Consider the following 25,992-nt stretch of genomic DNA (forward strand, 5'->3'; position numbering starts at 1 on the left):
GGGTGGGCATCAGGCCCCGCCGGGGGGCACCGTGCCCACCCCCGTACCACACTCCCCACCCTCAATCCCCACAGGGACATCCCACATGTATGCCAACCCCCCCCCCCCCGTCGCCATCCTAAGGCTGGGGGGGCCGGGGACTGAAGCCCGGGACCATATGGGGACCCAGCGGGTGACCTTCCCCCCCCTCGCCCCCCCAGCTGCTGAGGGGGCCGCGGGGAGGGGGATGCCGGGAGGAAAATTCCCGGCTGCGTTGCCATGGCTTCCCATCAGGATGTGCTTGCATCATGGCCAGCCTGGGTGCGGGGGTCCCCGCGGGGCTCAGGGTGGGGGGCTCCCCGGCAGCGCGACCTGCCCAGGCGGCAGCGCGGGGGTGGATGCGGGGGGGCTCCAGGCGGGCAGCGCCAGCAGCTGAACACGTTTGGGAGCCGCTGACGTCTGCTCCGGCATCGCCCACGGAGGAAAACAGGCGGCAGAGCACGAGTCTGGCCCCACGGAGCAGAGCGGGCTCCCGGCCGGCTCGGGCGCTGTGCCCACCATGCCCCCCCCGGGCCGGCCGGTGGCACCGCGGGGGGCCGGGGGCCTCGACTGAGCCCCTGCCATGGGGCCATGGCGGTGGCTGCTGCTCTGGTGCTTGCGCATGGTGCTGATCCACGGCACCATCCTGGGGGGGGCCCAGCGCCCACCGGAGAGACCCCCCCGGCCGGCAGGATGGTCCCCAACCCCGTCACCCTCCGGGGTGCCCACAGTGGAGCCGGGAGCGCCGGGGGACCCCGAGGGCTCGGCGGCGGCGCTGGCTTTCCTGCAGACGGGCGATGCGCAGCGGCTGGCCCAGGCCAACTGCAGCCGGGGGGTCCCCGCGGGGGCAGCGGGGCTCGGCCCCCCCCCGGCGCTGCGTGCCGCCCTGCGTGCTGCCCCGGAGGCGCTGGCCCACGCCGCCAACTTCCTCAACATGCTCTTCCAGACCAACGACATCCGCGAGGCCAGCGTGGCCGAGGACGTGGAGTGGTACCAGGCACTGGTGCGCAGCCTGGCCGAGGGGCACCCATGGGTGCGCCGGGCGGTGCTCGCCCTCGACGCCCACCCGCTGGCCGCCAAGCCCCGGCTGATGCTGCAGGCCACCAAGGGGGACAGTGAAATCCTGCTGCAGGACGTCTCCGCTGCCGCCCCCAGCCTCGGCAACCTCAGCTGGGACAACGAGTGGTTCAACGCCCTCAAGTCCCAGCGAACCCCCCCTCTCCGCAAGCGCGTGCTCAGCAATGACCTGCGCAGCATGGAGACCCCCAAATGGCAGCAGGGGGACAGCTACGTGGGGGAGCCGGGCCACGTGCGGTGGTCCCCACCGTTCCTCGAGTGCCGGGACGGCAGGTTCTTGCCTGCCTGGGTGGTCACGCTCTCCTCCGCTTTCTACGGGCTCAAGCCAGATCTCAGCCCCAAATTCAAGTAAGTGGTACCCGGAGGGGCTGTGGGGGGGTGTAAGAGAGGGTTGGGGGGTGCCCTGGGTGCGTGCTGGGGGGGTAGCTGGTGGCATCACCCCAGGGTGCGGGGTGCGTGTCAGCACCCTGCCTGCATCCCCGTGCGTGTGCGCGTGGGGGTATCTGCACATCCACAGGCATGGAGCTGCCCCCTGTCCCCCCTCGGCTGTCCCCCGCGCTGCCCACCCCGGGCTGACACCCCCAGAGCCCCCTGTCACAGCCGCACTGGAGCGGGGGGAGCTGGGCTGGGGGTCTCCCTGGACTGGTGGGTCCCAGCTGCACCCCAGCACCCCCTGTGTGAGCTGGGGTGGGAGGCACTGGCGAGGGAAGGGGGCAGCTGGGTTTAGTCCCAGAGCGGGGGCACGGTCCCATGTCCAAGCCGTGTCCCCCTTGGAGCACCCAGGGGAGAGGATGGGTCCCTCAGGGTGAGGGGTGGCACACAGGGGCCACTCCAGCTCCTATTTTCCAGTTTGTTGCATTAAACCCCTGCCCCAGCTCCAGCCCCCCCAGACACGGCTGCAAGGGGGGGACACCCCTGCCCGGGGGTCCAGGGACGTTGCTGGCACCTCGCATTGTCCCAGTAGCCCAGGCACCAGCACACCAGCCACCCCCGCGGCTGCCCCTTCCCCTGCTGTCTGTCCCAGAGGCAGCGGTGGGGCACGGCCACCCTGGGTGGGGGGCGTGGGGAGGGGGGGGCAGGGGGGATGCCCCACACAGCCCCCTGGGCTGACCCCATCCCTCTGCAGGGGCGTTGTGCGGGTCGACATCGAGCTGCGGGATGTGGCCATCAACCAGTGCGCCAGCGGCCCGGGCTGGTTCGCGGACACCCACCGCTGTGACCTCAACAGCACCCAGGTATTGGCACCCAGCACCCTGTACCGCAGGGCTGGGGACCATCCCTGTCCCCCCGGCCAGGCTGTCCCTGCCACGTATCCCTCCCTCTGGGCTGAGCTTTATCCTCTCCTGGCTGATCCATCTGCTTGGTTCAGCTGCTCTGGGTGCCGCAGCCGAGGGGTTTATTGTGCAAATCTTCCTTCCCCACTGCCAGCGGCAGCGTGTGACCCGGCTGCTCCCTGCCCGGGCACCGCAGGGACAGCCGGGCTCCGGAGCCTGGCAGCCGGTGGGCACAGCACCCCCACCAACAGCCCCCAGTCCCCCCTCGGCGGTGCCCACCCAGTGATGCCTGAGCTCATTTCAAGGCTTGGCATAACCGGCAGCATCCCCAACCCCCTCAGCCCCCCAGCTCAGTGTGGGTCAGGGTCCCACCCCGCTGGCAAAAAGCTGTCCCCAAGGGAGAAAGGTGTCACCAGCTTCCCTTTCCCACGGGTGATGCCCTCTGGATGGACGGGCTTTGCCACCGGGAATCTCTCCAGAAAACAACAATACCCAGAAAAGCTGCCAGCCCGGCCCATGCGGGGCAGGATCTGGCCACGGGGGATTAGGGTGGCCATGCCCTGCCTGCCGCTGCCGTCATGGCTGGGCAGGATTAGTGCGCTTTGCTGCATTAGGTGTCCATTTAGGTTTTAGGGAGGGATTTGGGGGCCAAGCTTTGGTTTTTAATTCTGAAATGTTTAACCACTGATTCCTCCTGGGCATGGGGGAGGATGGTGTGGAGTCGGGTACCCACAGGCTGGGGGCTGCTGGAGCCCTGGGTGCAGGGGGGACATGGGGCTGGGGGGAACATATGGGGTGCAGGATGAGCCCTCGCTCTTCCGTGCATCTCAGCCTGTCTCCTTCAGTGTGTCCCCCAGGAGAGCCGTGGCTTCGTCCTCGGGAGGTACCTGTGCCGGTGCAAGCCGGGCTTCTACGGGGCTGGCGGAGTGGCCAGCGGTGCCCGGGCAGGTGGGTGCCATACCCAGCCCTGGGGTCCCTGTTTCATCCAGTGGCACATGACTACAGCGCTGGGGTTGGGGGCTGGGGGGGGGGGGGGGCTTTGGGAAAGTGCTGCCGAGCCCCGGGATGTGGTGATTTCACCTGGCCGCTGCTCTGTCCCCAGGCATGGCGGGGGCAGACGGGGGGTCCCGGCTGGCGTGCCGGCCCTGCCGCCAGGGATGTGCCACCTGTGAGGACGATGTGCCCTGCCTGATCCAGGAGGACTGGGCGCTGCGGGCGGCTGTCCTGTCCTGCCAGGCCTGCTGCATGCTGGCCGTCTTCCTCAGCATGCTCGTCTCCTACCACTTCCGACGGAGCAAGGCAAGGCATCCCCGGCATCCCCGCTGCCCGCCGCCCCCTGCCCTGCTCCCCTCCCAGCCCAAACCCCAGGGTCTCAGGGGGACTCAGGGGGATGTCACAGCCTGGCACGCTCCGGGGCATCTTCGTGCCTTGGCTCCATCCCTGCCGGGCACCAGCCGAGGCTCCTGGCTGCACCCTGACGCCTCTGTCCCCGCAGAGGATCCGGGCGTCAGGAGTTGTCCTCCTGGAGACCATCCTCTTTGGCTCCCTCCTCCTCTACTTCCCGGTGAGTATCCAGCTGCCCCCAGGGCTGCAAACCTCGGGGCTGGGGTTTAAGAGCTTGTGCAGCCTGGCCCTGGCCGGCTGCCCCCCCGGGGGAGGGCGTCGAGCTGGCCCTGAGCAGGGCACGGGCACAACTCCACCTAATTGTTAATTTTGCTGGCACGGCCCCGGGCAGCTGCGGTATGAACCTTCTCGGGAAACCAAATCCCTTTTCTCCTGCTGGCTGCAGGAATTAATCCCTGCTCAAATCCCCTCTCCCTCCCGCTGGGGCGGATGCTGTAGATCCAAGGGGGAAGAGCAGCAGTGGGGCTGCCCCGAAAGCGGGTGATTTCTGAGCCTTTGGCTTGTGCTGCCCCCCCACCCCCACCGCCGGCAGGCAGGACCCGGCCCCCTGCCCCCCACCAACCCCCCTCTCCCACCACCCCAGGTGTTCATCCTGTACTTCAAGCCGAGCATCTTCCGCTGCATCGTCCTGCGCTGGGTGCGCATGCTTGGCTTCACCATCGTCTATGGCACCATCACCCTCAAGCTGTACAGGTACCCGGGATGGGGGGGATGGGTGCTTGGGACCCGCGCGGTGGGGACGGGCTGGGGGCTCACCCCTCCATGCCTCGCAGGGTGCTGAAGGTGTTCCTGTCCCGCACGGCTCAGCGGGTGCACTACATGTCGAGTGGGCGGGTGCTGAAGATGCTGGGGCTGATCCTGCTCCTGGTGCTGTGGTTCCTGGCGGCCTGGACCATCGGGATGCTGGAAAACGCCGACAAGAACATCCCGCTGGTGATCCGCACCCAGACCACCCACGGGCTTCACTTCTACATCTGCAGCCACGACCGCTGGGACTACATGATGGTGATCGGTGAGACCAGCCCCCGTGGCATCCTGGAGGGGTCCTCACAGCCCCAGGACCCCGTCCTGTAAATGTGGCATGTGCTGTCTTCGTTTCCTTGTCTATTTAATCTGCCTGGAGCCTGCAAGCAGGGCTGGGGCACCTGAGCTGCTCCCCACCCTCTCCCCTGAGCGTCCCCAGGGCTCACCCTGGTGCAGGGTGAATCACCCAGTGCAGGCAGTGGGTGCCAGTGGCCGTGCTGGAAGATGCTCTGCACCAGTCCTGGCTCCAGCCACTGCACGTGCCGATGGCAGCCAAGCTGAACGTGCCCATCCTGGCAGGCAGCAGCACCCTCCCTGCAGCTCAGCATCCAGCGGTGCCACCCAAGAACACATGGTGATGGCAGCAGGGTGATGGGGGTGGATGCTCAGCATCGCTCCCCCGGTTTCTCTCCCCCAGCCGAAATGCTGTTCCTGCTGTGGGGTAGTTTTCTGTGCTACGCCACGCGCGCCGTGCCCTCCGCCTTCCACGAGCCTCGCTACATGGGCATCGCGCTCCACAACGAGCTCATGATCTCGGCTGCCTTCCACGTGGTCAGGTAGGGCACAGCACCCCCAGGGTGCCCGGAACCCCCGCTCCCACCCCCGGCGATGCAGCGGCAAATCCCTGCGCGGGTCCCTGGGCAGGGGGGACACAAATCCCTGCGTGGGTCCCTGGGCTAGGGGGACAAATCCCTGCGTGGGTCCATGGGCTGGGGGGACACAAATCCCTGCGTGGATCCCTGGGCTGGGGGGACACAAATCCCTGCGTGGGTCCCTGGGCAGGGGGGGCTGCGGGCGGCTCGGTGGGACCTGGCGCTGCCCTCCTCACCCCTTCCAGGTTCATCATGGCTCCCTCGCTGCACCCCGACTGGACCCTGCTGCTCTTCTTCGCTCACACCCACGGCACCATCACCATGACGCTGGTGCTGCTCTTCATCCCAAAGGTAACGCCCGGCCCGGGGACTCGGGGAGACGGGGCTCCCCGGCGTTTTGGGGACCCCCTCAGCGAGCTCCCCCCTTGCCTGCCCCAGTTCCTGCACGCCGGCTCGCCGCTGCGGGAGGAGATTGCGGCCGAGGTCTACGAGGACGAGCTGGACATGCGGCACTCGGGCTCCTGCCTGAACAGCAGCATCGCGTCCGCCTGGAGCGAGCACAGTCTCGACCCCGATGACATTCGGGTGGGTGGCACACTCAGGACCTTCTTTTGACGCTAGCTATGCAGCCCCGCGCAGAGTAAGAGGTGCCTTTTGCGATCTTTCTCCTGATGCAAAGCAGAAGTGGGGGGGGGGGGGGCAAAAAGGGGGTGCAGGGCAAACCGCCACCTGCCACAGGCGGGGAAAACTGCTGCTCCCCCCGGGCCGGAGGGACGGGCAACGCTGGGGCTTTGGGGACACGGGGACAGCCCAGCCCAGGGGGCCAAGCTGGGGTTTTGCGGGGTCGCCCCAGCCGCAGCCCCCGTGCGGTGCCATCGTACGTGCTCTCCTCTCTCCCCTCTCTCCGCCGCGTCCCCCCCGCCCGCGGCACGCAGGAGGAGCTGAAGAAGCTCTACATGCAGCTGGAGGCCCACAAGACGTGGAGGATGGCAGCCAACAACCCCCACCTCCCCAAGAAGCGCAGCTCTCGCCGCAGCCTGGGCCGCTCCATCCTGCGCCGCGTCGCCGAGCTGCCCGAGGCGGTGGCACACCGGGGCAGCAGCAGGGAGCGTGGGGTCACCCCCGACACACCGCGGCTCCTCGGCCAAGCGGCTCCCCGACGCCGGCGGGGCCAGCCTGCGGATGCGGGATGATGGCTCCCGGCGCCATGCCACTGCCCTGCGCAAGTCGCACAGCACCGAGGGTCCCACGCAGGTGCCCTGGGGAGGCTCGCCCACCTCCAGCCACCCCGGGGAGCTGGCGGGGGGGAGGAAGATGATGGCAGTGACAGCCTCGGAGCAATCCGACAGCGAGTCCCTCGACGCCACCCCACTTGTGTGCAAGTCAGCTAGTGCCCACAACCTGGCAGGGCACGGGCAGCCCCCCCTGCCCCGCGCAGCCCCCTTGCAGAAGTCGCTCAGCGTCGTTGCCGGTGCGTGGGACGAGGCCCTGCTTGCCGCCAGCCAAGCCGCACGGGAGGAGTGGCACGCCAACCGGCCCCCCTCCGCCCCAGCCTCGGGGCACCCCACATGCCAGGGACCCCCCAAGGAAGCCAGGAAGCCCCAAAGCCCCAGTGCCTCCCTGCCAGGCGGCTCCAGCCCCACCGAGGGGGGCTCCCAGGAGGACACGTCCCCCCCTGGCAAGGTGCAGAAACACGTCACCTACGCACCCATCAAGAGCATCAGCGTCGACAGCTCCCACTTCCCAGGGCGGGTGCGCGTGGCTGTGAGAAGGACCCCACCACCACCACCCATCCGCTACCAGAGCCTGGGGCAACGTGCCACACCAGCTGGGGACAGCCCAGAGCCACCCACGGAACCCCTGGCACAGGCAGGAGAACCGGAGGGAACACCGGTGGGGGTGGCGGAGGAAGATCCGAGGTGCACGTCCCCCCAGGGGGGGAAGGGCAGGCTGCTGACCGCAGCCTCCATCCCGGCCCAGGTCTGCCCCTGGGAGCTGGTCCAGGAGGAGATCCTGAGCCGAAGGGAAAAAGCTGCCGAAGCAGCAGAGTCAGGGACCCCCGGTGACACACCAGCCACCCCCCCCAGCTTCAAGCTGTCCTCCCAGAAGTCCTCCATCCGGGGTCTGGGACTCGCCATCAAAGCCTTCAACCGCTCCAGGGGGAAAAGCATCTTGAAGGGGAAGAGGGAGGGCGAGGGGAGCCTCAGGAAGAGGGGCAGCAGGAGGGAGAGGCCCAACCTAGCAGAGACAGCAGTTGTGTCCCTTGGGGGGATCAGCCAAGACCCCGCCGCAAAAAGCCCTGAGTGGAGCCGGCAGAGGCCCGGCAGCGAGCCCCCTGCCCACTCACGGCAGGGGGCTGTGGTCCCCTGCCAGCACAACAACAACGCTGGCACTGCTCGGGAAGCCGCGGGCTCAGGGGATGGTGGGGCAGGACAGTGGGACAGCCCAGCCCCAGGGTCAGGGGATGGGGGGACACTGGCAGAAGAGCCCAGCGCTCCCTGGGGGGAGGCAGATGCCGGTGGGGGTCTGGAGCCATCTTTGGGAGTGCACAAGGTCCCACCCAGTGTTGGCCACCAAGGAGCTGAACACCCCCGAGAAACCCCGGTGGTGGCCGGCAGCGGGAGGGCACAGACCCATCCCCAGCAAGGGGCCGAGGATCCCACGGCAGAGCTGGGCAAGGACAGTCCTGCAGCCATCGTGAGACTGATGGCACCAAAAGAAGGGGGGGCCAGCAGGTCCATCCACCCCTGGGACCACGCAGAGGTGGAGTGGCCACATGCAAAACCTGCCGCAAGCAGCCCCTGCCCATCCCCTGAGAAGCCAGGGGCTGAGGTTTGTCCCCAGGGAGCTCCAGGTGTCCCACCAAGAAAAGGAGCTTTGCTGCACCAGCAGGCGATTGCTTCCCGGGAGGACATCGGCATCCCACTGGGCAAGGAGAGCCTGGCCAAGGCATTGGAGAAGGGGGGCAGCCAGCCCGAGCCCCTCATTGCCAGGGGGGCCCAGGATGCTGAGAGGGTCCCTGCAAGGAGCCGGAGCGTGGAGGTGGCCCTGGCTGCAGCAGAGAAACGTGGCAGCATGGTGGGCAGGCAGGCAGGGGTCCGTCCTGAGGACACCCAGGCAGATTCCACCGTTAAAATAGACACTGGCCCCTGGGAGGGGAGCGAGGGGGAGCGCTGGGACCCGGGCAGAGCCCTGAGGAAGGGCAGCAGCGAGGGGGACCCCCGGCACCAGGGGGAAGAGCTGGGCACGGAAAAGCCAGCAAAAACCTCGGAGCTGCCACAAGCGGCTTTGGAGAAAGCAGGCAGCGTGGTCTGCCCATGGGAGACGGGGGAACAGGGAAGGACCATCAGAGCAGAAATCTGCCCCTGGGACGCAGAGGGGGCTGAGCAGCAGCCGGCCAAGCGGGTGAAAAGTGTCAGACCAAAATCCCTGGGTTTGCCGAGAGCGCAGGACAGTGGGAGCAGCCTGCGAGCAGCCGGCCAGCCCTGGGGCAGCGCCAGCAGCAAGGGACCTCCACCGAAACCTGCGCCCAGAAGCTCCGAGCTGCCAGAAGTGACCTCGAGGAGCCCAACACGGGCTTCGGTTTGTCCCTGGGAAGTGGCAGCAGCTGACAGCGATGCAGAAGTTTGTCCTAGAGAAAAAGGAACAGCCTTACCCAATGCAGGAAAGTTGGGTGATGGTGAGATTTCCCAAGCGAAAAACGGGATTTCCGCAGACAAAGCAGCCCCGAGGAGCACGGGAGAGACGGCTGCAGCCACGGCCAAGGAGAGCGGCCAGCGGGGACCCCCCTGCCCTGGGGAAGGTGCAGAGCAGCTAGGCACGGGGCTCACAGCAAAACACCCAGCTCTGCCCAAAACATCATCCGAGCAAGCAGGAACTATCGATAGCAAAAAGGCCAACATTTGTCCATGGGAAGCAGAGGATGAGCCACGCGCTAAAACAGAAATATGCCCCTGGGAAGAGCCTGCAGCTCCGCTGAGGAAGGATAGACCGAGTCAGGACATATGTGGGATTTCCAAAGGGGAAAACAAACCAGGATCAAGAGGACTTGCAGATACCAAAGCAAAGCTGACGGACACCAAGGGCCATCAACCAGTGTGCAGGGACACAGGGATCTTAGGAAAGCTCATTAGCAAAAGCCTGGAGAGCACAAAAACCGAGTCCAAGAAATCCCAGAGTGTGGAGAGCATTAAGGACGAGGTCTGTCCCTGGGAGAGCCTGGGCACGGAGCAGCCCCCAGCAAAACCCCACGCTGGGAGCCCAGACATGACCAAATTGCCTTCAAAGAAATCCCAGAGCGTGGAGAGCCTGAAGGCAGAGGTCTGTCCTTGGGAGGTGCAGGAGCTCGAAGCCACCGATAAAGCAGAAATCTGTCCCTGGGAGGTGGCTGTCCCACCATCAAGTAAAGAGAAACCAAGACAGGGCAGAGATGGTCTCTCCGCAGTCAGCAAAAGCCCTTCCACAAGTCAAGACCTATTCAAAGAGATGAGAGAGAAAATAACTGGAAAGAAGGAGAAATCAAGCGCAGACCGTGAGTCCATCTGTCCCTGGGAGAGCCTGGGCACGGAGCAGCCCCCAGCAAAACCCCGCGCTGGGAGCCCAGACATGACCAAATTGCCTTCAAAGAAATCCCAGAGCGTGGAGAGCCTGAAGGCAGAGGTCTGTCCTTGGGAGGCGCAGGAGCTTGAAGCCACCGATAAAGCAGAAATCTGTCCCTGGGAGGTGGCTGCACCTCCCTCTGCTCAGCCAAAGGCAAAGCCGGGTGCTGGGGGGAGTTCAAAGGGGGAAAAGCGCATCACACGTCAGGCAGCGTTAGCCAGCCCGGAGAGATCCCTGGAGAAGGGCAGCAGCGAGCGAGAGGCCGTTTGTCCCTGGGAGAGCCTGAGCACGGAGCAGCCCCCAGCAAAACCCCGCGCCCGGAGCCCAGATCTGCCCAAATCGCCTTCAAAGAAATCCCAGAGCGTGGAGAGCCTGAAGGCAGAGGTCTGTCCTTGGGAGGTGCAGGAGCTCGAAGCCACCGATAAAGCAGAAATCTGTCCCTGGGAGGTGGCTGTCCCACCATCAAGTAAAGAGAAACCAAGACAGGGCAGAGATGGTCTCTCCACAGTCAGCAAAAGCCCTTCCACAAGTCAAGACCTATTCAAAGAGATGAGAGAGAAAATAATCGGAAAAAAGGAGAAATCAAGCGCAGACCGTGAGTCCATCTGTCCCTGGGAGAGCCTGGGCACGGAGCAGCCCCCAGCAAAACCCCGCGCTGGGAGTCCAGATCTGCCCAAATCGCCTTCAAAGAAATCCCAGAGCGTGGAGAGCCTGAAGGCAGAGGTCTGTCCTTGGGAGGCGCAGGAAGCTGAAGCCACCGATAAAGCAGAAATCTGTCCCTGGGAGAGCCTGGGCACGGAGCAGCCCCCAGCAAAACCCCGCGCTGGGAGCCCAGACATAACCAAATCGCCTTCAAAGAAATCCCAAAGCGTGGAGAGCCTGAAGGCAGAGGTCTGTCCTTGGGAGGCACAGGAAGCTGAAGCCACCGATAAAGCAGAAATCTGTTCCGGGGAGGTGGCTGCACCTCTGCTTGCGAAAGGAGCAGTCCCGGGCAAGGCAAGCCTCCCACCACAAAAAGCAGGTGCCTCCAAACCACCAGAGAAGGGGAGCAGTGAGCACGAGGTCATCTGTCCATGGGAGAGTGTGGGCACAAAGGAATTCTCCCCAAAGTCTTCTACAGAGAAAGAGCTGCCCAAGAAGTCCAGCAGCACAGACAGCAAATCTGATATTTGTCCCTGGGAAGCAGCAGAGCCTACCACGTCTGAGAAGGAAAGCTTCCAGCCAGGGATGCACCCACAGGGAGAGCACAGAGCATCTCCCGCTGCAACAGGAAAGTCAAAGCTGGTAGCAGGAGCTAGTGCCGTGTCTCCAACAGCCCTGCTGAAAAAACCCAAGGGCATATCTGATGGCAAGGCTGAGCACAAGCCCCTGTGTCGCATCCTGCCAGGCATCCAGCCCCCGCAGGGCCGCAGGGCAGAGCCACTGCCTCGGGGAGCAAGTGCAGCTCCCACGGTGGGCAGCAGCCTCAGCCCAGACGCCAGCATAGCCCAGGTTTGTCCCTGGGAAGCAGAAGAGGCTCCATCAGCATCTGACAAGACCAGCACAGACACAAGGAAAACCTCCGAGGTGTGTCCGTGGGAGGTGGAGAGCGTGGATCCCACCCCGACCCTCTGCAGGCAGGGCAGAGCCAGGGCGAGCCCCCGGGACGGAGGCAGGGGGGTGAGTGAAACCAAACCCGCCGTTTGCCCATGGGACCACGAGTAGCTCCCTCCACCTGACCACCAGCCGGCTGCAGACGCGGCATTCACAAATGGAAAGCCCTGAGCTGAAGGCTGGTGCCTCCCTGAGTGGGGACAGAAGTGGCCACCAAAGCCAGCAGCATGGCCACGCTCCCAGCGGGCTCCAGCAGTGGCCACCAGCCAGCCAGGCCTGGGGACCAACGCAGCGAGGGGACAGTTAACATCTGCCTTCATCGACACTCAGGCCGGGCAGCAGCCTGCAAACACCATCCGTCCTTCACCTACAGGCACCTGGCCCAGCACAGGGTCCCCTCGGTCCAAGCCCGGCACCCGAATACATCGGAACAGCCCTGGTGCCAGCCTCGCTCGCTGCCACCAGCACAGCGGACACAAAGCTGCGGCTTGGTGGCTACAGACCCTCACCCACGAGCTCCCCAGCAGCTCAACAGCCTCCTACCACATGGGGAGGTTTACAGCGAGGAGGGGCTTGCTTGGCACCCCGAAATACGCAGCCCCACAGTCTCAGCAAGCTGGACCCTGAAACAAAGGGAGTCAAACCAGGGCAGCAAAACAATGCAGCTGGGGAGGAAAACAGCTTTCCAGGGTTCCCGCAGCCCAGCTGATGTCCCCCAGCACTGCTGTCACCTCTATTTTAAGCCAGGGCGGTTTCTGTAAGCGCTGCTAGGTCCAAGCAAGTTCTGAAGCCTGGGATAAAGACCTGTTGTTCCCAGCCAGCCCCACATTTTGCTTCCTTAAAGTCATTTACCTTTAAAAGTCCTCTGAAGTCACCGAGCCAGCCACAAGACTTCCACACACACCAAGCAAACCTGTCTGCTGTTCTGGTCCAGCGCCACCAGCCCAGCGCTTGCACGCCGCGCTTTGGCGATGCCCAGCACCATCTCTGTTCCCAGACGCCTTTGCCTATCGCTTGACCCGGGTGGGATAAACCCAAACTTCGGGCCATCCCGCTGCTCTGCTTTTACAAACCTCCACATCCACAAAGGCTGAGATGGGTATTCCTGATACTAACCTCTCCTCTAACTTTACAGCACTGCTACACTTCTAATTCTTGCAGCAACTCAGCTGTTAACATGTTTGTCTTAACTAACAATGCCACTAACTTTTCAAAGCACTTTGTCATTACTGGCTTCTTCACTCATCCTGTGTGTGCACGTGTGCAAACACGCCCAGGGCTCCCCTTCCCATCACAGGAGAGTTTTCCCCATCAGCATTTCCACCGGCACTAGCAAGCCTTCGCTTTTACAGCCCATCTGTAGAAGAGCTGGATGCCTTTTGCCGTCCCACATTTCCACTTCTCCCTGTGTTGGCAAGACCCATTCCTTTGAGGCAGATGCAAAGAGACTCCTGTACGACCGAGAAGGTGCTGAGCCCATGGAGGCACTACGACCTCCAGAGCATCAGACAAGGCTCCCAGGTTTGCCATTACTCCAGCCTGCCCACTCACAAATGCAGGAGGGAAGGGATGCAGCCACACGCATGGGGAGAAGCCTCAGGATCAGGAAGGCAGCGGCTGGGAAACAACAAAGCCTCCAGTCTCCCCAGATTTGTCCCTCTGCTCCACTTAGATGGAAGCAAATAAAGAGACAGCTGAAGTGAAGGTTTTGGCTCTCCCTCTGATCTCCACGCAAGGCTGGGGCTCATGCTTGTCCTGCCGTTCTTTTGTCCCTTACTTCCACTCTCCTTAGAAAGTGGTGTTGCTGTTGTCTGTGGTCTTCAGCGCTGAACGTCAAATGACCATCCAATCGTGTAAGTAAATGTACATACAGAAAATAAAAAGTGTTATCTACAGAGCGCATGCTTAGTGGCTGATTTATGGGGTGTGGGTAAGATACTAAACATGCTCAAGGAAGAGGTGCAACAGAAAGCAGCGAGGCTGTAAAGGAAACCCAGGAACAGTAGTGGTTTAGATGCAACGGTCTGAATATTGGCAGAGGAGATGGGGAGCCAAATGCTGCTAGACTGGCAGGAAAGGCCGTTCTCCCAGCAAAGCCGGTCACTCCACCAGAAAACACGCTCTTTTCATTCAGAGCCAAAGCTGAAGAACCTTGTCTGTAGGTGCTGGTTGAGGAGTCGCGTCCATACCTGCTTGTGAGCTGCCTGAGTCACACCAGACACAAACCAGGCAGCTCACACTAATTTATTTTAGCTCCCAGCCCTGCTTGCACATGCTGGAGCACCGAATCTCTCTTCAGCTCATGAATGAAGCGTAGGCAGAAGGCTCAATATAGTAGGTTCTTTCAGGAAAGGCAGACAGATTGTGACACCCCTCTGATTTCCAAAAAGATGAAAGGGATTCCATCGCTGGCTCCTCTCCTAACAGAGCATGAAGATGATATTCTGCCCTTTCAAAAGAACATCACAAGAAACACTGAACAACTCTGCAAGCATAAGGAGCCATAACCCTTTTACAGCACACCCTGTAAAATCTCTGTCAAGGAAGAAGAAAAAGAAAACTTACTTAACTCTTACAATCTCTGGAAAATGACTGGTTAAAAAGCAAGCCAAAGTTGAAAAAGAAAAAGCTTTGTTATGCGACGCCTAGTGAATATGGTGCTCTGTGACTAGAACTGAATACTGAGCAACACAGAGCAGTAACAGATCAGCACTCACTGGCTTACTCCCAGTCCCAGAAAAAGGTAAACCTCTGCGTACATGTTTTCCTCGACCCACACAGCCACCAAAACCAGGGGACCTGATGCTAGTGTCATCATGTCCACAGGATGGTGCCAGCCACTCACTAACACCACGCCATCGCTGCATTCATGAGCATCTATAAGGAAGGCACCAAACCCCATCAGCTACGAGAAATGCTGCCTTTCAAAAAGGCAGTGGTTGACACAAAACGCTGACCTTAGGAGTAAACGTTTTATTATTGAATTATTGGTGCTGTGCTGCAGCCCCTTTGGGGAGCATGGCCACTAACAAGCACCCATTCAGCAGGAGTCCAATTGCAGTTCCCACCCAAGAGAATTTGATTTAAAGTGTGCTGGTTGCTCTTCCCTTTTTTCTGTTTAAAAAAAAAGAAGCCTGGGAATCAGTACAAAGAGGGAAAGAGGACAGGAAAAGAAAGTGCCAACACCTACTGCTGCAAGTTTTAACGAAAGCCCACCAGGTCTCTGGCATTTCCCATGGAAGTGCCAAATATTTTATGTCTGGACAGACTTCTGCTGCCAAAGGGCTCGCACAATGCAAGTTCAGGACAGAGGTTAGCCTAGAGAGCAGTCCCAAAGAGAACAGACTTCTTGTCTTTACAGAAACAAGGGAGTTAAGCTGCAGCACACTAAGTCTTCTTGGACAGAGTAAAGCTCTTCCCAGAGCTCTGAACTCCCCTTCCAAGCCCCTCTTGCTCCTTTAACGACAACTTCTCAGGGACTTGAATTCATTTCTGAAGCCACTTCATTTGTTGACTGCTCACTGGAAAGGCACAGCCGTATCCAACCCGCTACCTCCGCAGACATTCTCCACTTCTTCACTCGAGGCTGTCTGCACAGGCTCTGGCAATTCTCACTTCATTTCTTCATACTCTTGTGAGGGATTCAAGGTTGGGCCAGGAATCATCACCGTCTGAAAAAGCACGGAACAGAATCAGCACGACACACGAGCAGCTCTGAACTGCTGTAACAGGAATTTTTTGCGTTACAGAGCATGAGAAAGGGTGAGCAGGGGATCTGGCAGTGCAAAGGCCTTGCACAGGAAGATGACCAGATGGCGGCAGCACGGGGGAGGACACAGCGGGGGAATGAGATGACAGGCCTCGTACTACACTACAGTTCTCACCTCCTTCCTCTCTAGGAGCTGTTTTTAGTAACACAGGAAGACAGAGCACCTGCAGCACTTTGCCAGGCTGTGTACAGGGAGCAGTTACCCCCTAAATTATCACATACATATAAAATACCCCCAGCCTCCTGCTACAGCTTCCAGGTGCTAGAGGCTGATAACACCCCATGAATAAATACATCTGCTTGCAGATTAATCCACCACCTTCCCATTGCAGGAAGCTCAGCTTTGGTTTTGTCCAGAATTAACTAGGGACCTGTGTTTCACAGCCACAGGCCATGCTGGTGTCTTTTCCTGGTGGCATTACCTTAATAATGGGGCCCTTCGGTGGAGCCCACTCCGGAACGATCTTGCCGTGCATCCTCCATGTGCCGTATGGGTTGACCAAGTATTTCTCAAACACGACATACTCCAAAACGTCCTTGGGCACCTGCTCCCCACCATACATCAGCCGCCCAAAGCGGTCATAGATTGCCAAAATCTGTAAAAAGAGCCAAGAATCTATGTTGGGCTGGCAGCAGGTTGGAGTCAGCTGGGAAATGCAAGGGGCACAAGGGGACGTACCTGCCGCGTGTGCATCCGCACTGTCACCTGGCCGTACAGGTTGCCTCGATTCACGATGCTGTCACATCGAATATGAACCACCCTTGGAGGCTCCAGTGACTCCACAAAACTCCACCGGATGGTCTTGTACCTGTTCCCACGGACCATTTCCTATAAAGACAAAAAATAAGCACCAACTTAAATAGGATGTGACTTGAATGATAAGCAAACTACTATATACCACGAAGCATGTATTCGCTAGCTATTACTTAGGCTTGTGCTTTCCCTCCCAGCTCTGTCTTTATCATATCCAGATAAAAAGAGAGATAATCAGGTTTAGAGAGCCTTAAAGAACATGGAAGAGATCAAGGACACGCTAGGTCCAGATAAACACTTACTGGGTAGCAGCGCTCTGTCACCAGGGAGTGAAGTTTCTGCTTGTTAAAACTGCAAGTGAAACACATCCAGTTACTTGAATACAGATGTTGCGAAGAGGCTTACTCACAAATTCCTGCTTCCCCAGAAGACACACAATCTACTGGCAAAACAGAAAAAGTGCAATTCTCAGCTGTGATCTCGGCACAAAATCAAAACACGAATGCAAGCTAGTTGACAAGACTTCAGGGAAAGACACAACATCCTTGAGAAGCCAGTTTGTGACCTAAATGTTTTACTGATGTTTGGAATTGTAACCAAGAGTGATGCAGTTTTGAAATCTGTTCTATTACTGGAAAGTGGAGCAAGCCAGTGGAATATCATTTCATACCCAAACAATCCCCTGCAGCATGATCCTGAACAGCACCAACCACCCACTCACCCGCTGATAACACCAGTGCTGCAACAGCTCATCTCCTCTGCAGGTCGAGCCAAGACGAATTTTCTGCAACCTGCTTTTCATTATCAAGAGTGGGAACTAATCAAACCTCCAACACGCTACTCTTCACAGAGATGGGGGCAGAAGAAAATAAAGTACTTGTTGCAGGGGAGGTATAAGGATTAGAAAGACAAGGAAGAAACCAGAGCGTATCAGCAAACAGAAGCAGGCCCCATATAACCACATCAGAGAAGAGGTCTTACTTTGCCAGGCAATTGTGAGCTTCAATAAATATCTCCTGTGCCTTCTCTGGGAAGGTTTTAGTGCTGAAATCTGGATCATGATCTTTTATCTTCCGCAGACTGAAAAGACAAGAAAAGCTCTACAGTGAGTAGAGAACAACTTGGAACCATCTTGTACGTTTCAGATGATGACAGTAATCTTCAAGGCCAGCTTTTACCAGGGAGCAACCGAGACAGGAAACTCCCCACTAAGACATAACCGCTCGGTGCTCACAACACATAGTGCCACAAACCCAAAGAATCCTCAAGGAAATGACTGCACGCTGTATCCGTTTGTGCCAGTACAGGTGCCTCGCGGTCATTCTCACATCTGGGATTCCCCATGAAGTGGTACAACAGCAACAATGGAAGAAGTGGGTAGAGAACAAAACACACCACCTCACCACTGCCTGACAGAACCGAGCAAAACTTCTGCACCACAGACTAATTAAAAAGAAGGTACGTACGCTAGCTGGGAGACAGCGGTCTGCTTCATCTTCTCCATCTTTTGCTTAAGCCCATCTTTGGATAGGGAGGTCAAGCGGGCATCGCCCTCAGGAGGGATGTACGGGTCTATAATATCAGCTGCGTGAGAGAGAAGAAAGCTCAGGAGGGGGCTCAGAAACAGCAACACAAAAGAAACAAAGAGGCAGCACCCTGACTTCTGGGGGCTGGAGCAGCAGGATTCTACCCTGATAATGTTTGTAAGATGAAATTTGAGCACACACACAATTGTTGGTCTAACACAGCTTGTCAGCAGTGACAGGTGTCTGCTATCTGCTCTCCTCTTCCACACAGCCCAGGATAGGAGGATTAAACACATTCAGCAGCAGGGAACGTGACCCCCCCCCTTGCTACTCCTTGTCCCCAGGGACGCAGGGGCCAACAGCTTGACACACTTCTGAGGTAAAGCAGGGCAGCTACTAGCCCTACCAGGAGGCAGTGTGTAATTCAGTCTACTGCAGAAAGGCACTCTGTCACCATGGCCACACCGCTTAGGCTAACTGCTCCATGCTGCTACTTGGCACTAGTTTTGCCCTTGAGAAGAGACCAAAGCAGCCTTTCTACCACCTGTGGAAGCCAGGTAGAAAGTCCGTTCTACACGTTCCTCAGGAAGTACTTTCGCCAAAGCCTTGAGTCTCTTCTCTTTCGCTTTAGGGGACGGTTCTCTGGCCCATTCGGGGACAAAATATCGCTTCTTCGTTCTCACTGGGACAACAAGACAGGCCGAAGCTGCTCCAGCAGGACGGAGCACAGACTCCGCAGCCTAAGGAAGAAAAATAACAAAGCGGGGGTGTTAGCTCAACGGCCAGGAAACACCACCAGCATCTTTATTGCTCTTCGCACCTCCCAGACACAGAGCAGCTGTAAACGCACCTAACGCCATTACTTGTAGCCCTCCTCGTCCCATGGCCCGCCCCATATTCTTTCGGCCCTGTGCCCCCCACATCCCTCATCCCGTGGCTCTTCGGCCGCCCCCCTCGGCCCCCCCGCCGGTCCCCCAGCCCCGTTCCCGGTCCCCACCTGCCAGCACACCCGCAGGCCCAGCCGACCCAGGCCCGCCTTCATGGCGGCCGCCATCTTTCAGCCGCGCTGCCCGCCGGGACAGGGGCGGGGCCGAGCGGGGAGGGGCGGGGCCCGGGGGGCCCGCGCGCTCAAGGGGGGGCCGAGCGGGAGCCCGCGGCGCCGGGTGGAAAATTCCACCGGCTGCGGAGGGGGCGGGGCCGGGGGAGGCTCCGCCCCAGCGCGCGGCGCGGGGCCCGCGGTGCGTGGTGCAGTGTGCGGGGGGGGGAGGGGTGGCCTGCGGCGTGCGCCGGGAAAGGGGGTGGGGGACGTGGCAGGCGAGGGACCCTCCGCATCGCCCGGCGGATGTCAGGACCCCCAGCCCCCCCGGGGACCTGCAGAGCTCCCCAGCCGCCCCGCGGACCTGCAGGGCCTCCCTTGGGGCCTGCGCACCCCCCAACCCGGGAGCCTGCAGGGCCCCCCCGGGGACCTGTGCATCTCCCTCAGCACCACCCGGGGGCTTGCAGAGCCCCCCAGCCCCCTCGGGGACCTGCAGGGCCCTCTAGGAGCCCAGCTTGGCTCTGGGCACAGCAGCAATGGGGGCCTGATGCCTTGGCACTGCAGCAGCACTGGGGGCTGTGGGTGGGGGGCTCAGGGGGCTTGGGGGGCTCTGAGGCCCCATGGGACAGCCCCCCCATACCACGCTGCAGCAGCTCTGGGGGTGCAGCACTGACTCCCTCAAGCCAACCTAAACCAACCCACGCTCATCCCCAAAACCCTTTCCCTTGAAATTCCGGCTCGGGCAGCCCCAAGGCCACCCCCAGGGATGCTCAGCACCTGCCCACAGCTGCAGGATGAGGCCTTGGTCCATCTTGCTGACCCAAAGACAAACCCACATGAGGGTGCAAAGCCCGGGGTGGCCCCAGGGGAGTGGGGGGCTTGTTGGGAGGCTCTGGGCTGGGCTGGCGGCACCTGGCTGGGCTCCCAGTTTGCTGTGGGGACTGTTGATCTTGGCGATGGGGAAGCGTTGCTCCATCGGACAGCTGGTTAATGTGTAGTGACGGCTCTGCTGCGCCTGAGACCGTTGATCCCAGCCCACGCTGTTATCTGTGCTGGAGGCAGCGTGGAGAGCCGGGAGTGGCCCTTCGGAGCTGTGCTGGGGGGTACAGGGGGAGCCGGGCACATGGAGGGGGGGGCGGTTGCATCTGCAGCAGTGGCGGTGGCTCTGGAAGTCTGCTGTGATGCTCAGAAGGGGGCCAAAATGGGAGAGGGGGGATCCTCCCCGCTGCACCCCTGGCAGGAGCACTGGAGCCTGTTTCCCTGCTGAAAAACAGGGCTGAAGCCCCAGGGCCACCGAGCCGGTCCCAGGGCAGTTGGGGCTGAGTCACCAGCCCCAGCACCCCATGGCCCTGGCACTTTCCCACGGCTCAGGACTCGTGGGACTGGATTTTCCCAGCCCAGCTGGCTTTCCCAGCTGCTGAGCTGCCCTGCGATGCCATCTCAGCTGGTTTAGCCACCATGGGCAGCCGTTTCAGGGGGCCACATCCTCACCGTGGGGGGGCTGCTGGGGACCACGGCCCCGGAGCATCCCTGCCACTGCGGTTCAGGCCAGGGCTCGCCCAGCAGCAGTGACCTCTGGAGATGCCACTTGACGGTGCCACCAACCCACGTGTGACCTTCCCTTTGCAAAACCATCGTGCAGGGATTTGCCTCATGGGAGAGCAGGACCAGGGCTGGGATTTGGAGTGAGCATCAGCAGAAGTGGGATGTGCTCAGCACCCGCCCAAAGCTGAGCTGTCCCTGCCAGCCCCAGGCAGGGGCTCGGCCACATTTGCCTCCATCCTGGTGCAATGCACCCCAGGCAGGTGGCGAGGCAGGAGGGCGATGGGCAGCCCTGCACGCACGCATCCCCATGCAGCGAGAGGGGGAAATGATGTAAAACACTTCCCAACCTCCTGGGAACAGCAGAGCAAGAGGCCCCAGGAGCCACTTTGCAGCTTCCAGTGCTGTTGTCCCTTGTGCTCCTGAATACCAGAGATTCCTGCCCTAAGCCGCCGGCCCAGACCTGTGAGGCAGGATTAGCCGGTGCCCTCCGGCTGCTCCCACTCCCGGCAAAAACTCCAGCAAAAGAGAGAAGAAAAGCCTCTCCGGGGACCATTCTTTTTCTTTTCTTCCCCCCTCCTTCCCCCCCCCCCGCCTTGTTTTCCTAATTAAAATGGTGCACTGGCAGCGGTTGGTGGCTGCAGAGTCTCTGGGCTAATTACAGCTCCTGGCTCCCACCCCATCCATGTGTCCCCAGGCCCTCCCCAGTCTGGCACTGCAGGAGAACCCGGTTTGATCAGGACACGGCGGAGGAGGTGGCTTCCCCCCGGCTTTCTCGGTGGAGGCTCCCCCTTTCTTCCTTTCTTTCTTGCTGGATTCTTGCTGACAGCAGCATCTGTCATCTAACAATATCTCAAGCGCGGACCAGCAGCCGCAGAAGGCACCCGGAGCGTTTTGCCAAGCGCCAGCCCTTGCGGCCGGTGGGACCACCGAGCCCGCTCGCTGCCCCCAGCACCGGGCACACACCAGGAGGGCACCCAGCACCCCATACAGCCAGCGGGGACGGGAATTAAAGCTCAGAGGAGACAATCCCCTGGTCACCCTCCTGCACTGCGAGCAGCTCTGCTCCAGGAATAGGTTTATCCTGCCCCTGACCTTGCTGCCCGCCCGGTGGCTCTGCCGGGGAGAGCCCCCCGTGGCCACTGGCTGTGCCCGGGCATGGAAAGCGGGAGCAAGGCAGGAGGTGAACGGCTTTTTGCTCCAGTAGGGCTCCCAGCGTGGCTGGGCTTCTTGCCACGGTGGCTTCAGAGTATCCCCAGGGTGGCACGGCCGGGCTGAGCTCTGCCCCATCCAACCTGGCTGCAAACCACGCACGGAGGGTCCCCCCAATGTGGGCTGAACCGTGGGGTCCCCGTTTTAGACCTTCCCTCGCTGCGGGGTGACGGGACTTTCGCCCTAGCATCCCACCAGCATCGCAGGCGTGAGCTCACCGCAGCAACCACAAAACTTTCTCCATCCCTACGTCCCAGCACCAACGTGTTCCCCCGCAGAGCCAACACCCCACGGCTGGTCTGTGTGTCCCACGGGGCTTCGTGCCCTACCAAGGCACTGGGAGGGGACAGCGGCAGGAGCAAGGGGAGGGCGGCAGCTGCCTGAACCCCCCGCGTGGCTCCGGCTGTTTCCTTGTCTCCCTTTCTCTCCTCCGGGCTCTCCAGCACAATGCGGCCCCGCAGAAGCCCCAGCTGAACCCAGGCTCATCACCCATTTGGTTTTTATAACAACGCGCTAAGAGCGGTCTGTACTTTCTCTGCGCTGTTCTGGGTCTCAGCAAATCCCTCTCTCGCTTGGCGCTAACTTGTGTTCTAAACAGCAAGGTACCACTTTTAGAAAAAATAAAATCTCTTCGGGGAGTTGGGGCAGAGGGGAGAAAAAAAAAGGAGCAATCACAGCCTGTAGCGGTGGAAGGTGATGAATGATCCTTCCTGCCTCTGCGAGCTGCATGTCCTTCTTGAAACGAGGGAGGCTGTGGCACACATGGATGCAGGGTGCGTCCCTTCAGGGGTCCGGGATTGAGCCAGGTCCGTGCCCGGCACCACACAGAGCCAGGCAGGAGGCAGCAACTGAGTTGCCGGATCTCACATTGCCGTGGCAGATCCCAGGGCAGAGAGCAGGGCTGGATGCAGGGAAAGCCACTGTGGCCGCCAGCTCCCCTCTTCCAGAGGAATTCAGTTTTTTCGCCCTTTTTTTTTCTTTTCCCCCATATAAAGTCTTTATGAAGCATTTTTAAACTTCCTGCTGGTGTTTGTCACAAACCCAAACAGCCATCTGACATCACCCACTTGGGACATCTATTACCCTGTAAATACTCTGGCTGTATTGTGTACATCACTTTTTAAGACAGATTCCTTACATAGCATCTTCCACAAGCCTCAGTGATGCTCTGCAGCACGGGGACCCCAGGGGACCCCAGGGTGGGCTGCTTGGCCATGGGAAATGGCAGAGAAACCTCATCCTGCTCATGCGCTTCCAAGGTTTTTTGGCTGAGGAGAACACCAGCCTGGCCAGGAAGGTTCTACTGGGAGCCCCACAACACCCAGGTTGCACCTTGGTGCTGCAGTTCATGCACGGGGAGGAGGAGGAAGGTGGCTGTTAGCCTGGAGTAGGGAGAAAAGCAACGCCACGCAGCTGTCCGGGCAGGTGAAGCAAGCCTGGAGTAGAGGACACCTTGTCTCTACTCCACATCCGCACGTTGTTGTATCTTTACTGCAAATTCTGGGAGGTTTCAGCTGATCCCATGATTTTTTAAGGCTGGAGGTTAGCGATACCCCACGCTCCGTGCGCAGCGGCTGCCTTACCTGGAGCTGGGGAGCGCAGATGTGACCGAAGCCAGGGAGAAAGTGACCCGTGTCCTCCAGATCCAAGGGCCAGATGCTGCACAGTGCCCAGCGGGTGCTCCCAGGATGGGACAGGGTGATGGGCAAGCTGGGAAAAACCCGGTGCGCACACAGGGTACTTGCCAGGTGCTCAGCACTAGGGAAAATTAAAAAAAACAACCATACAGAATGAGAGAGCTGTTTAGGTTGGGAAAGACCTTGGAGATCATCAAGTCCAACTACTCTCCCAGCACTGCCCAGCCCATTCCCAAACCGCGGCGCTCCGCTCCGCATCCACCCGGTTTTTAAACACCTCCAGGGATGGCGACTCCACTGCCTCCCTGGGCAGCTGGTGCCAGGGCTTGGCAGTCCTTTCCATGAAAAAAAAGTAATATTTTTTTCCTAATATCTGATATAAACCTCCCGCGGTGTGATGCGAGGCCGTTTCCTCATCATGTTGCTTGTTATCGGGGTGAAGAGACAGACACCCCCCCCGCCCACAGTCCCCCGCACCAGGGGTGGCCGGGAGCCAGCGGCAGCGCCTGGGATGTGCCGGAATTCCGCACGTGCGGCCCTGGCACCGCCGGAGCTGCCACCGGCACGATGGCACCCAGTGGCAATGGCGTATCCCGGAGGACACGGGGCCAAGCAGCCTCCGAGGGCCTCCCAGCCCCGGCTGCACCCATGGGTGCTGCGTGAGGCCCGGGGGGGGGGGGCTGCCCCGCTGTGCCCCAGGCCTGAGCGAGGGTCCTGGCTCCGGGATGGACCCCCCCACCGTGGGGCACCGGGAGCCCCCCCCAGCTTCTTGCCCCCTGCGGAGCACCTTAATGGGGTGCACTGCGAGCTCCCGTTAACGGGGTGCACCGTGCCAGCCCCCCCCGGGCAGAGGGGCCCCGTTACGGGGGTGCACGGTGCCAGCCCCCCATGGCCCGGTACACCGTGCCCACCTCCTCTGCAACACGTGCACCAGGAGCCCCCATTACCGGGGTGCACCCTGCTGTGACCTCCCAGGCCTGGTGCCCCGTTACTGGGGTGCGGGTGCCAAGACCTCCCCCAGCTGGGGTACCCGTTACCGGGGTGCACCGTGCCAGCCCCCGCCCGCGGGTGCCCCGTTACTGGAGCGCACGGTATGACACGACACCCTCTCAATGACACCAGCCCCGCCCGCCCCCCCGCCCCCCCGGGGCCCCGTTCGGTGCACGCGCCCAGGCGCCGCGCTCTCCCCGCTCCCCGCACCACCGGCCGCGCGGGGCGGGGCGGGGCGGGGCGCACGCGCAGTCCCCCGCGCCGCTTACGCAACGCGCTCGCGCCGCTTTCTACGTGCGCGGCCGCGTGGCGCCGCCGCCGCGCGCACGCGCACGCGCCGTTCCTCCTCTCTCTCCCCCCCCCCCCCCCCTCCCCTCACCGGCCACCTCGTGCCGGGAGCGCGCGCGCGCCCCCGCCCCTCCCTCCTCCTCCTCCTCCTCCGCCGCCGCCGCTGCCGCCGCTCGCCCGCCCGCCCGCTCTCTCGGTGTGCCGGTGCAGGGCCGCCGCGCCGCCGGCAGGAAACCTTCCCGCTCCCGCCCCTCGCCGCTCCCTCCCCCGCCGCCCCGCCGCGGGGGGGCGCAGCCCCGCACCCCCTGCCGCCGCCTCGCCATGCCGGAGAAGCGGCCCTTCGAGCGGCTGCCCGCCGACGTGTCCCCCCTCAACTACGGACTCTGCCTCAAGCCCGACCTCATCGACTTCACCTTCGAGGGCAAGCTGGAGGCCGCCGTGCAGGTAGGGCCCCGGCCCGGCCCCTCAGCCCGCGCCGCCCGCCGCCGGGCCCTGAGGGAGCCCCGCCGGGCCCTGAGGGAGCCCCTTACCTCAGCCCGCTCCGCTCGCCGCCGGGCCCTGAGGGAGCCCTCCTCCTCCCCCCCCCCCCCCGAGGGAGCCGCCCCCCCCCGAGTGGAGCCCCCCATCCCCCCGAGGGAGCCCCCCCCCACACACACACACTGAGGGCCCCCCCCCCGAGGGACACCCCCCCCCACTGAGGGACCCCCCCCCCCCACACACACACTGAGGGGGACCCCCCCCCCCCACACACACTGAGGGGGACCCCCCCCCCCCCACACACACTGAGGGGGACCCCCCCCCACACACACACTGAGGGGGACACCCCCCCCCCCACTGAGGGACCCCCCCCCCCCCACACACACTGAGGGACCACCCCCCCCCCCCCCCCACACACTGAGGGACCACCCCCCCCCCACACACACACTGAGGGACCACCCCCCCACCCCCCCCACACACACTGAGGGACCACCCCCCCACCCCCCCCACACACACTGAGGGACCACCCCACCCCCCCCACACACACACTGAGGGCCCCCCCCCCCCACACACATACTGAGGGCCCCCCCCCCCCACTGAGGGCCCCCCCCCCCCCACACACACACACACTGAGGGAGCCCCTTCCCTCAGCCCGCGCCGCCCGCCGCCGAGCCCGCCCCCCGAGGGAGCCCGATCCCCCTCATTCCCCGTCCCCTCCTGTCCGCCAGGCCCTGAGCGCCCCTCGCCCACGCCAGCCCGCCGGGGCCCGGCCCTCGGCGCGGTGGAGCCGGCCAGGCAGGTGCAGGGAGGCCGCCGGGGGCCGGGCGCCCCCCCCCCGCCGCGGTCTCCGCCCTCCCTTCCCATTCAGGCTATACATCTGTACGTATACATCCCCCCCGGGCCGGGGCCGGGCGGTGGGGAGGGGGAGAGGGCAGCTCGCGGGCCGCGCCCTGCCCCGCTCCGGCCCCCAGGAGCCGCGGGAGCGGCCTGGGAAGGGCCGGGGGCCTCGCCCCGCCGCCGCGGGCCCCGCCGCTCCCCCTGGGGCTGCGCCGGCGGTGCCCGGGCCGCCCCCCGCCCGGACGGCCCCGTTAGCCGAAGTCTGTATGTAGGTTAAGCACGGAGCCGTCTGGAGGCACGGGTAGCTGCCTCGTTGGGATCCCCGGCTTCCCCCAGAGCCCCA

General features: G+C 62.0%; 3 protein-coding genes and 1 long non-coding RNA gene across 4 annotated transcripts in view; 2 read left to right on the plus strand and 2 right to left on the minus strand.

Moving 5' to 3' along the window:
- Window positions 1-393: 393 nt before the first annotated feature.
- GPR179 (G protein-coupled receptor 179) lies at window positions 394-13,479 on the plus strand. Its single transcript, XM_056362507.1, is given in 12 exon segments — window positions 394-1,443; window positions 2,222-2,330; window positions 3,215-3,317; window positions 3,472-3,668; window positions 3,865-3,933; window positions 4,357-4,466; window positions 4,547-4,785; window positions 5,215-5,353; window positions 5,635-5,740; window positions 5,828-5,974; window positions 6,325-6,574; window positions 6,576-13,479. Coding segments are annotated over 12 exon segments (7,389 nt in total). The 5' UTR covers window positions 394-640; the 3' UTR covers window positions 11,693-13,479.
- Window positions 13,480-14,539: 1,060 nt separating this feature from the next.
- Window positions 14,540-18,745, minus strand: MRPL45 (mitochondrial ribosomal protein L45). The gene is made up of 8 exons (XM_056362506.1): window positions 18,628-18,745; window positions 18,175-18,370; window positions 17,571-17,688; window positions 17,086-17,184; window positions 16,407-16,455; window positions 16,030-16,179; window positions 15,773-15,946; window positions 14,540-15,252 (listed from the first exon to the last, which is right to left on the minus strand). Exons 1-8 carry the CDS (start codon window positions 18,682-18,684, stop codon window positions 15,193-15,195), a joined length of 903 nt encoding a protein of 300 aa, XP_056218481.1. The 5' UTR covers window positions 18,685-18,745; the 3' UTR covers window positions 14,540-15,192.
- Window positions 18,746-22,474: 3,729 nt separating this feature from the next.
- LOC130160110 (uncharacterized) lies at window positions 22,475-24,340 on the minus strand. Its single transcript, XR_008825933.1, has 2 exons — window positions 23,004-24,340; window positions 22,475-22,856 (listed from the first exon to the last, which is right to left on the minus strand). It is a non-coding gene; the product is annotated as an uncharacterized LOC130160110 (long non-coding RNA).
- Window positions 24,341-24,459: 119 nt separating this feature from the next.
- Window positions 24,460-25,992, plus strand: part of NPEPPS (aminopeptidase puromycin sensitive) — a 39,719-nt gene continuing 38,186 nt past the window's right edge. The window contains exon 1 of the mRNA XM_056362188.1: window positions 24,460-24,779. Coding sequence (XP_056218163.1) covers window positions 24,657-24,779 — 123 coding nt within the window. The 5' untranslated portion in view covers window positions 24,460-24,656. The remainder of the gene's footprint in view (window positions 24,780-25,992) is intronic.

The sequence above is a fragment of the Falco biarmicus genome, chromosome 17, assembly GCF_023638135.1.
Source record: "Falco biarmicus isolate bFalBia1 chromosome 17, bFalBia1.pri, whole genome shotgun sequence".
Lineage (NCBI taxonomy): Eukaryota > Metazoa > Chordata > Aves > Falconiformes > Falconidae > Falco > Falco biarmicus.